This window comes from Alnus glutinosa, chromosome 4 (genome assembly GCF_958979055.1).
Source record: "Alnus glutinosa chromosome 4, dhAlnGlut1.1, whole genome shotgun sequence".
Classification (NCBI taxonomy): domain Eukaryota; kingdom Viridiplantae; phylum Streptophyta; class Magnoliopsida; order Fagales; family Betulaceae; genus Alnus; species Alnus glutinosa.
Genome location: NC_084889.1, coordinates 11,432,993 through 11,443,223, shown reverse-complemented (window position 1 = coordinate 11,443,223; position 10,231 = coordinate 11,432,993). Strand labels below are relative to the sequence as shown.

Below are 10,231 nucleotides of genomic sequence, written 5' to 3'. Positions count from 1 at the left end.
CCCCCTGGGGGTGGCTCAAACCTAAGCCTCAAGGGTGGCCACACGCCACCCCCTAAGCCCTAGGGGTGGCTTTCGGGCCACCGCAAATGGATCCACGGGTGGCCCAAAAGCCTTAGGGGTGGCCACGTCCCACCCCTGAGCCCTAGGGGTCGCTTTCGGGCCACCCCAAATGGATCCAGGTAGGGCTGGCAGTTTTGACACGACCCGATAATCCGACACGAACACGACACAAAATTAGCGGGTTTGGGTCTTAAACGGGTCGACCCATTTATCTTGGCTTGACGGGTCGTGTCGCGGGTCACCCGCGGGTGACCCGCCAAACACGATTATGTTTTTTTTTTTTTTTTTTTTTTTAATATATATTTAAATTATTATTTAATTATTTATTAATTTATTATTATTAGCTAAAATAAGAAAATAAAAAAAACCCTAACTTCTTCTTTTCTTTTTCATTCAACGCCGTCCCCCCCCCCCCCCCCCCCCTCTTCTTCTTCTTCTTCTCCCAGTCTCTCTGCTGCGCCGTCGTCCTCGTCTGGTTCTTCGTCCTCGAAGCCCCAGTGCCCTACGGTCTCTCCAGTGCGTCCGTCCTCGAAGCCCCAGTGCCCTTTGCTAACTCCCTTCGCCGAGTCGCCGGTCGTGGACTCGTTCAAGCTCGGGCCTTAGTCTGCAGTCCCCGACTCCCCACGCCTGAGTCCGATTGCGCCATGAAATTGAAGAGCTTGGAGGTTGGAACTCAGGGCACTGTTTGGGCTCTAGTACGGGTACCTTTAGGTCCTCTTCAATATCTACTGATTCTAATTTCTACTTCAATATTTACAAGTAGGCAAAGTTTTAATTTTTGATGGATTTTGCGATCTGAATATTTGATTGTTGATTTGAATCATTTGATTTTGTTTTGATTGCTGAAAGTGAAACATTTAGTTGAAATTTGAGGTTCTGATTGTGGATTTTGATTTGGTTTTGAGATAATTGCTTGCCTTAGCTTTGAATGTTCAAACGGGTCGTGCCGACCCGATACGACCCATTATGTTAAACGGGTTTCACGGGTCATGTCGGGTGACCCGTGAAATAATCGTGTTCGTGTCGTGTCTGGAGCCCCGACCCGTTAACATAAACGGGTCGTGTTTGGGTCTAGCTTAAACGGGTCGCGGGTCTTAACGGGTCGTGTCGGGTACCCCTTTTGCCAGCCCTAGATCCAGGGGTGACCCGAAAGCCTGCAGGCCACCCCCCTCCTGAGGGGTGGCTGCCGGTTCTCTCCTTTATTATTTTTTTTTTTTGTTTTTGTTTTATAAATAAAAATAAAAATTTTGTTTTTTTGTTTTTAATTTTTTTTATTATTAATTTTATTATTTTTTACCGTACCAATCATTATACACAACTTTTCATTAAATCCAATCATTTTATACCATTATAAAATACTTTTTTTCAATCTCAAAAATTCAACACCTAAACACATATTCGAAAAGAATCTAAATTATATTCAACATCCAAACACATTTTCATTGCCTTGAAATTGGCAATCAGATTCAGAATATTATTCATATTCGAAATACTCAATATCCAAACGCAGCCCAAGAGCGCCCATCAGGTATATGCAATCCAACGTAACGGTCTCATATATTTGCTCATTCGAATTCCCTTCCTTCACACACACACACACACACACACACACACACACATATATATATATATATATATATATATATATATATATATTTGCTAATTTTGATGTCGGAGTGACCTCATCAAAATCCCACCGATCAACCTTTTAAACCCTTTTCTTTTCCGTAAAGGAATCATAGCCTGTGGTCTCCCAAAGCAAACCAACAGAAAGAAGCCTTTTGCTTTTTGTATGAAAGCGAGATTAATAAATTAAATGCTTAGCATTAATTTGAGGGGAATGGGAACCGCCCCTTCCTTAATTTCCAACCTCTAAAGATATCATAAAAAAAAAAAACCAAAAGTCTGTTAGTTAAAGCACATAAAAAGATAAAATATATATATATATATATTTAATACAATACTGAAATTTCATTGGTCCTTTATATTTACTCGGTAACTTAATCATATTTGAGCAATAACTAGTTATCTTTACTATAATATGTTTTATAGTAAAATATATATATACGTAAAGCAATTAGGTATGAGCTTGGGTGGCATCATTGGAAAGTGAAGACATCAAGAGCTACCACTTAAAAATTCTTAGGGAGACCATAGACCATATATAGACCATATATGGACCATAGACCCCCCCAGATCCTCCCTCCCCCTACACTTTCAAAGCTATAATGATTTCAATCTTCAACCAATTGAAAGTGATCAAGACTTGCATAAGCCGTACGATAATGATTTTAATTGAGTTTAGAAGGGGTCCCCAAGTTTAAAGTCAATAAAGTACTATGGTGTTTGAGTAGGGTTTGATAATTTTTTACACGATTTATGAATTCGACACAAAATTATTATAAAAATTGGCAGTTTATGATTGAAGGGTTTGATCTGTTTAATTAAACATGTCGAATTAGGGTTAACATATATAGTTTTATATCCATGTCTCGATACGATCAAAACTCAACACATGCATGATATTTATGATTGATAATTTTTAACACGACTCATAAACTTAATACGAAGTTAGGGTTGAGGGGTCTAACCTATTTAATTAAATGGGTCGAGTTAGAATTGACTTATATAACTTTATAGGTATGAATCGACACAACCCGAACCTAACACGCAATACCAATTGCGGCCCCTATTTGTGAGCATTATTGAGAGTCTTAAGATTATAAAACTATTGAAATTGTATGATAGATATTGACGGTAGATATTGATGAACTGGAAATTTTATATTGTTTAAATTTTTTAATCAAGTCAATGTTAATAAAAAAATATTAAAAAATATAGAAAAATGGTCACGGTTTCACCCATATAATCATTCACATATAGACAAAGACCAGGCATCCATCAAGAGGCGTATCGTGACAGCCCAGTAGCCCCACCCCACCACCACCACCACCACCACCATCACCACTTCCCTTCCCCAAACCCTGTATAAAAAACCAAGCTTCCTGCAAGAACCAAGCACCTCTCTTTCTTTCTGTCTCTGAAAAAAAAAAAAAAAGATGGTTTTTTGGGAAGAAACCCTTCAAAGAGTGGTGGGTGGGGGTGGGGAACTGTTCTTCACAGTGTTGGCCGTAGTAGTAGGAGTATTAGGCTACTTGTATAGGCCTTACTGGGGTGTCAGACGGGTACCCGGCCCACCTGCCATTCCCTTGGTAGGGCACCTCCCCTTGCTTGCAAAGTACGGCCCTGATGTCTTCTCTGTCCTTGCAAAACGATACGGCCCTATTTTCAGGTCAGTGCACTGACTTTTACGCTTTTCTCTTCTGGCTTCACGCCAAAATTTCAAATTTCAAGCCCTCTTCTGGAGATGATCATGGCGAGAAATCAATGAAAAGAACCTAAAAAAGTGCAACCAATTTTATCGGGTGACTAGTATTTCAGAGTTTTCTTCTCAAAATATGTTTATAATATGTTCATTTCTAATTTCCTCTTTCTTTGTGCTTTCTTTGTTAAGCTTATCTCTTCCTCTCCGATAAGGGATTCAGATTTCAGCAATTTGTGATCGGCAGTAAATGTAAAAGAGTTTTAATAGGTTTACGTGACCTAATAAGTAGACGGGTTACTCGAAATTCGTTCAAAATAATAAATGTGAAAGAACTTTTATAAGTTTATATGACTTAATAAGTGAACACATATTACTCGAAATCTGTTCGAACAGATAAGCTACATAAAAGCTTTATCGCATTTATTTGGTTAAATTCATAGCCATTTGGATAACAAATTGCTTGGAATCAAAGATAGAAAGATAGACATCCCTTGTTGGGTAAGGGAATGCGTATGGGACCAATAATTTGGTCAAATAGGAAGTGTCAGTATCGGGTCTTTCTTTTTTTCTCTCTTTGATTGAAATTTCAAGTTTAAAGTCTATTCAAGGGAATAAAGGGTACCAAAACGAACGTGGATGGGCTGGCCAACTTTGTTTATTGAAAAACAATGATTTTGTCTCCTCCACTTTCCCTTGCGGGCATGTTTTTCCTTTTCTTCTCGTTTGTTTCCTAGGAAAAACTAGAGTTACTTCCCCCACCAAAAAAAAGAGCAAAAATGGGACAAATATTCTCAAGTTTGAAGTTTTATCTCTTAATAAAAGTTGAATAAAAGGACATGTTATGTTTAGAGCAGGTTTCACATGGGTAGGCAGCCACTGATAATTGTAGCAGACCCGGAGCTTTGTAGAGAGGTGGGGATAAAGAAATTCAAGGATATTCCAAACAGAAGCGTACCCTCACCCATCTCCGCCTCCCCTCTTCATCAAAAGGGTCTCTTCTTCACCAGGTATTTGATGTTTCTACACACTTACAGAGAATTTTAAAGCAGCAGATATAAAGATTAATGTCATTGAACTTGCAGGGATGCAAGATGGTCAACCATGCGAAACACGATATTGTCAGTCTACCAGCCATCACACCTTGCCAGCCTAATACCCACCATGCAATCATTTATCGAGTCTGCAACTCAAAATCTTCACTCCTTTGAAGAAGAAGACATCACTTTCTCTAACCTTTCCCTCAAACTGGCCACTGATGTCATCGGGCAAGCAGCCTTTGGTGTCAACTTTGGCCTCTCTAAACCGCAGTCTATCAGTGATTCAGTTCAGGTTGTTGATAACGAGAATCATGATGAGGAAGTCTCAGACTTCCTTAACAAGCACATTTACTCAACAACACAGCTTAAGATGGACTTGTCGGGCTCATTTTCAATCATACTGGGTCTACTTGTTCCCATACTGCAGGAACCGTTTAGGCAGATCCTGAAGAGAATACCTGGTACAATGGACTGGAAAGTTGAGCGTACTAATCAGAAACTGAGTGGCCGGCTTGATGAGATTGTAGTAAAGAGAATGAAAGACAGGGACCGACGTTCGAAGGACTTCTTGTCCCTCATACTGAATGCGAGAGACTCACGAACGGTATCGTTAAATCATCACTTATCTAAATAGCTTAAGCTTATAAGAATAATGAATTTAATAATTTAATTTATATTCTAATACTCCCTCTCACGTGTGGGCTCAAATTTTTTTTTTAATAAATGAAACCCAACACATGAAATATTTAATTAAAATAAAAAATGAATGATATAGATGAAGTTTGAAATCAGAACCTCTGTTATGATATTATGTTAAATTATTACTTGTCTAAAAAGTTTAAACTTAAAAGAATGATAAATTTATATTCTAACAGGTATCAAAGAATGTCTTTACCCAAGACTACATTAGTGCAGTTACTTATGAGCACTTGCTTGCTGGATCGGCCACCACAGCCTTCACATTGTCTTCAGTTGTCTATTTAGTTGCTGGACATCCAGAAGTTGAGAAGAAGTTGCTTGCAGAGATTGATGGCTTTGGTCCGCCTGATCTATTGCCAAGCGCTAATGATCTTCAAAACAAATTCCCTTATCTCGAACAGGCAAGGCTCTTAAAACTTCTATTTTCTGACAGTTGATCAGTAAGGTTTGAAGTTGCATGCGCTAACCAAAGAGCTATATTGCTATGTATTGTATTTGATAGTCACATAGTCTCATTTTTCTCTTGATTGTTTGAGTGCTGCAGGTCATCAAAGAGGCCATGAGGTATTACACTGTTTCCCCATTAGTTGCGAGAGAAACATCAAAACAAATAGAGATAGGAGGTTATCTTCTTCCAAAGGTATTATTTATGATAAATGTTATTTAGTATACTGCTCTACGACTGTCATATAACTGGAATGACGTGACAGTGAAAATTAATTCTAAATTTTTATTTTTATTTCTTTTACAAGCTTTTGTTTCAAAAACTGATTTTTACTGACACGTCATCCTAGTTATAGTCGTATAACAGTCTATTAAATGACATTACTCATTATTTATACATGTTTGAATGTCCTACATGGCCTTTATGTTGATTAGTATGTCATGTAGTTCATATTCCTAATGAGCAGGGGACATGGGTGTGGCTAGCACTTGGAGTCCTAGCAAAAGATCCAAAGAACTTCCCAGAGCCAGAAAAGTTCAGACCAGAGAGGTTTGACCCAAATTGTGAAGAAGCAAAACGAAGGCATCCTTACGCTTTCATACCCTTTGGAATTGGGCCTCGATCATGCATCGGCCAGAAATTTTCCCTACAGGAAATAAAGCTCTCATTGATTCATTTATACCAGAAATATGTATTTCGACATTCACCCACCATGGACAAGCCTTTGGAACTTGAATATGGCTTAGTTCTCAACTTCAAGCATGGTGTCAAGCTTAGAGTCATAAAACGAACATCAATTTTGTTAAACATGGCTCAGTAAGACACTAGTGATGCACTCAATAAGACACTTGAGACTGTTTTGGTTTCATGAAACTGCAATAAATCAATCATGCTTCACACTAGTGCTGTTCATACTTTTTAAGTTTTTTTCTGTAATTAGCTCCCAATACAGCCATGGCTTCATCTTCAAGTTGTGTTATCCAGATAACTGATAAGTTAAAGAGCTTGGGGGAAAATAAAACTAACAAGTTAAAGAAGGAAGCAATAAACAATCTTTTTTACAAAAAAAGAACCCTTAAATAAAACCTCAAAGACCCGTAGGGTTGCTTTGAACTTAAATACACATTCTCAAATAAAGGGGAAAGGGAACAACAAGCTGTTGAACTTCTCGAACGAACAGAGATGAATCCCTCTGTTCATCTAAGTATCTTACCTTAATCTCATCGAGTGTTTATCCATTCGGGTCGGCAGGCAAAGTTGTTTGGAAAAGTTGATTGAAGAAGGCTCAGAACCAGCACTGCTTTTGGAATCCGCATTAGAGAAAGCTGCTGACTTTTTGAGAAACTGGAACTCGTCCATGGACTGCCTTTGAACTCTCTGAGATGAATGACTGCATGTTTTCTGCTTCGCCTTAGTTGATTCGGTCAGGCACATGTAGTTTGGCCTACTATTATTGCTATCTTCAGTTCTCTCTGAAGCCAATCCAGTGTTTCCAGAAACTGGTGTTGTCGATGTGCAGAATGAAGATGAAGCAGAGCTCTCATCATACCGAAATTCGGAACTCGGGCTTGAAGACGAGCGAGTAACTTGCCCAATATGGGGAGGTTTGGCAGAAATCCTGGTAGTCACATTATTCCTCCTGACTTTCACGGTGCAGGGTTCAGAAGATTTCGAATGTGTGCCCATAAGAGAATCTACACAACTCTTTGGAGGTGGAGTTGCCTCCCAAGGATCAGCAGTGTGGGATTGTTCCATCAACCTAGTCTCCCATGGCTTGGCTGCCATCCAACGTTCTAACCAACTCCATCCCCAGCTATTCTTGTCGATCTCATGATTCTTGAGAGAGTACACCGAGGCATTTGAATGGAAATTTGAAGAGGGAGTTGATCTCCATTGCTGAAAAACAATGAAATAATTGAATAGTCTAGCTCAGATGGAGAGAAAAGTGCTAAAACTCACACACATGTTCATTTTTGTTAAATCACTACTTATCCTAAAAGTTTAAGCTGATAAGAAATAGTATATTTAAACATTTAATCAAATACTTTAACTTCCTCTCACGTATAGGCTCGAACTCTTTCTTAAGAAGTGAAGTCCAATACGTGAAATATTAAACTAAAATGTAGAGTTAGGAATCGTACTCATGACCTCCAAACGAAACGAGCCATTACCTAGAAGGCGAACATCTAATTTTCATTGTGAAAATTCGACTTTAGGGCCTCAATGATTTCATCAATGAATTGGCAAGGAAGTACAAGTAATAAGAATGAAAGAAATCCCGAAATGAGAAAGTCAGATACAAAGGGCATGCAAGGAAGGCCAACCCCACTTAACCCTCGGCAGGTAAGAAATCTATTGATTGATTAATGGTTGGGTTTAAAAACTCCATATCATGTTAAATCATCACATATTTTAAAAGTTAAAACAGTATAAATAGATGAATTTAATCATTTAATTTATAATTTTAATACCTTTTGAGCAAGAGCGTATGCAATTGCTCTCTCTCTCCGGAAGGCACCTTCTTGCCTCATTTGTAATTTTGTTTTAACATCTTCCAATGTTCCCTTGCTATCACACCACCGATCCTGAAATTCATAAAGGTCAAAATTGAAGTCTCATTTTTACATGAATTGCAATGAATATGAACACAGAGAAAGACAACAGTCATAAAAGCATCCATCATTTGGGATGAGACCAACATGAAGAGTGTGTTTCGCCTGTGATTTCTTATACGACAGAAAATATATGGTTTAGAAGTGCGTTTATTAAAAAATGAAAAAAAAAAATAAAGGAGAAGAAAAAAAGATTTTCAAATAGTAGGCAATGAAGTTTTTTAAAAAAAACTCATGATTTTAAAAAATAAATTGCTATTTTATCGAACACTTAACTGAGTTTTTAAAAAACACATTTTTCAAATTTCACGTTTTAAAATCGCAAACCTAAACCAACAGAAATGGACCAAAATACTTCATGGTTTGTGGTACCTCAGCTTGTTTAAGGAGATCAGCCATGCTGCGGCGCTCATTGAGCATCTCCTGTACAGCCTGCCCCTCCATGGACATCCGGACACGACGAGCCCTAACTCTGGCCTGAACTCGAACAAGAGCCTGCATGCACCTTAGTGTCACGGCGGCCTGCTTCCTCACCTGCCGCCCCCGAACTAGAGCTTGAAGCCTTACCACTCCTTTCAAGGCCCTCAAAGCCCTTCTTGCCTACAATTATTAACACAACCCCCATTTAATGAAAATAGCCGAGTATTTTAAAATCAAGACCAGCAGACAAACAAATACTCATCAAACAGAAGAAAGAATACTACTTTTATGAGATAATTCTAATTCTCAATTCTCGTTCAAGGTTCACTTTGGTTTTCGAGGTAGAGAACAATTTTATTGCTGCACATGTCAGGCTATCCTGTAATACAATTTAATAATTACAGTTAAACTTGCATTAAATTCCTTAATAATCTCTTGAGATCTGTTGTCCACTGCTTACTGAGATTTCATTTGTTAAGATGATAGACTAATTTCTCAATGCTGCATGGTAGCCTAAAATAATCCAAGATCACAACTTTGCTATTAGGAGCTAAATTTAAAACATCAAGAACTAAACTTTAAGATGAAATATATGCTCTACCTATGTAAAGTTGCGATCTTGATAAAACATGCAAACGCAGTATGCTTGTCTAGAGAATATTGGAAACAGAAGAATAAGAAAATCTCCAAAAGAAAAACATACAAACTCATCTTATTTGTTCAAGTTTCTTTTAATTTCTCAGGAACCAAAGAGAGAAAAGAGGATGAGAAGCAGGGAGACCCATTTACCAAGAAGCCACGAAAAGCAGTTTGGATCCGGATAGCTGCCCATTCTTTCCGAACAGCCCTAAAATTCTTAGGAGGAGCACGAAGCACCGTGGCCACTGCTGCTGTAAAAGCATCAGCCACTGGTGGAGACTCAGACCCCTCAGAAGCCGCTCTGTGGCTCCCTTTAAAACCCTTCCATGAAGACCCTAACTCCCCAGAAGAAGTCCTCCATAGCCTCCATTTCTTGCTCTTACCGCCCACCTTATCCTAGAGAGATGCAAAGTCTTAGAGATTGAGCAGAAAAGAGAAAGAACTAGAAACAAACAAAGAAAGAAAGACATTAGAGCTTACATGGTCTTCCCTTTCGGGCTTTTTGAGACCTATAAGAGCCTTCACCCATTTCCCCGAAGCACCCATTACCGGAAAGGTCTTGTTTCAGCAGAAAAAAGCAAGAAACTGTGTGATTGATTCTTGAAGAAACCGAGTACGTTCCCAAGAAATCAAAGAAGAAAGCTTTTTTCAGAAAGAGAAACTAGGTACCACTGATGTGCTGCAATCTATATGAGCTTGAGACAGAGATTGTGGTTTTTGCAAAAATGGAGTTCGCTTCTTTGGAGAAAAAAAAAATGTCGAAATGAGAGAGAGAGAGAGAGAGAGAGAGAGAGAGAGAGAGAGACGTGGGTTTCTTAGGTGGGATGAGTGGGGGGGTGGGTTTTGTGGGAATTGGACGTTTGAAATTCAAAAAAGAAACTACGGACAAATGGGGGCTCATCCCGCTCTGAATCGCTTCATGTGGAGGAGTGCCCCGTGAAATATTGGCCCCTGGTTCCGGTAAAATATTACGGAATTAGACCCCACTCCTTTT

General features: G+C 38.8%; 2 protein-coding genes across 2 annotated transcripts; one reads left to right on the top strand and one right to left on the bottom strand.

The window, feature by feature from the left end:
- The first annotated feature begins 3,015 nt into the window (after positions 1 to 3,015).
- On the top strand, positions 3,016 to 6,468 carry LOC133865746 (cytochrome P450 711A1). Its single transcript, XM_062302206.1, has 6 exons — positions 3,016 to 3,352; positions 4,240 to 4,392; positions 4,468 to 5,026; positions 5,298 to 5,522; positions 5,666 to 5,761; positions 6,033 to 6,468. Exons 1-6 carry the CDS (start codon positions 3,120 to 3,122, stop codon positions 6,384 to 6,386), a joined length of 1,620 nt encoding a protein of 539 aa, XP_062158190.1. The 5' UTR covers positions 3,016 to 3,119; the 3' UTR covers positions 6,387 to 6,468.
- A 136-nt stretch (positions 6,469 to 6,604) lies between these two features.
- On the bottom strand, positions 6,605 to 10,031 carry LOC133865747 (protein IQ-DOMAIN 6). The gene is made up of 5 exons (XM_062302207.1): positions 9,718 to 10,031; positions 9,388 to 9,633; positions 8,551 to 8,778; positions 8,038 to 8,151; positions 6,605 to 7,462 (listed from the first exon to the last, which is right to left on the bottom strand). Exons 1-5 carry the CDS (start codon positions 9,781 to 9,783, stop codon positions 6,776 to 6,778), a joined length of 1,341 nt encoding a protein of 446 aa, XP_062158191.1. The 5' UTR covers positions 9,784 to 10,031; the 3' UTR covers positions 6,605 to 6,775.
- Positions 10,032 to 10,231: the final 200 nt, after the last annotated feature.

Bases quoted from the DNA above. Each gene is read 5' to 3' on its own strand.
- LOC133865747 (XM_062302207.1), bottom strand. From the start codon at position 9,783: ATGGGTGCTTCGGGGAAATGGGTGAAGGCTCTTATAGGTCTCAAAAAG. The intron at 9,634-9,717 runs GTAAGCTCTAAT...GCATCTCTCTAG, and splicing joins AGCCCGAAAGGGAAGACCAT to GATAAGGTGGGCGGTAAGAG. The intron at 7,463-8,037 runs GTATTAAAATTA...ATTGTTTTTCAG, and splicing joins CATACGCTCTTGCTCAAAAG to CAATGGAGATCAACTCCCTC.
- LOC133865746 (XM_062302206.1), top strand. From the start codon at position 3,120: ATGGTTTTTTGGGAAGAAACCCTTCAAAGAGTGGTGGGTGGGGGTGGG. The intron at 3,353-4,239 runs GTCAGTGCACTG...TGTTTAGAGCAG, and splicing joins CGATACGGCCCTATTTTCAG to GTTTCACATGGGTAGGCAGC. The intron at 5,762-6,032 runs GTATTATTTATG...CCTAATGAGCAG, and splicing joins GAGGTTATCTTCTTCCAAAG to GGGACATGGGTGTGGCTAGC.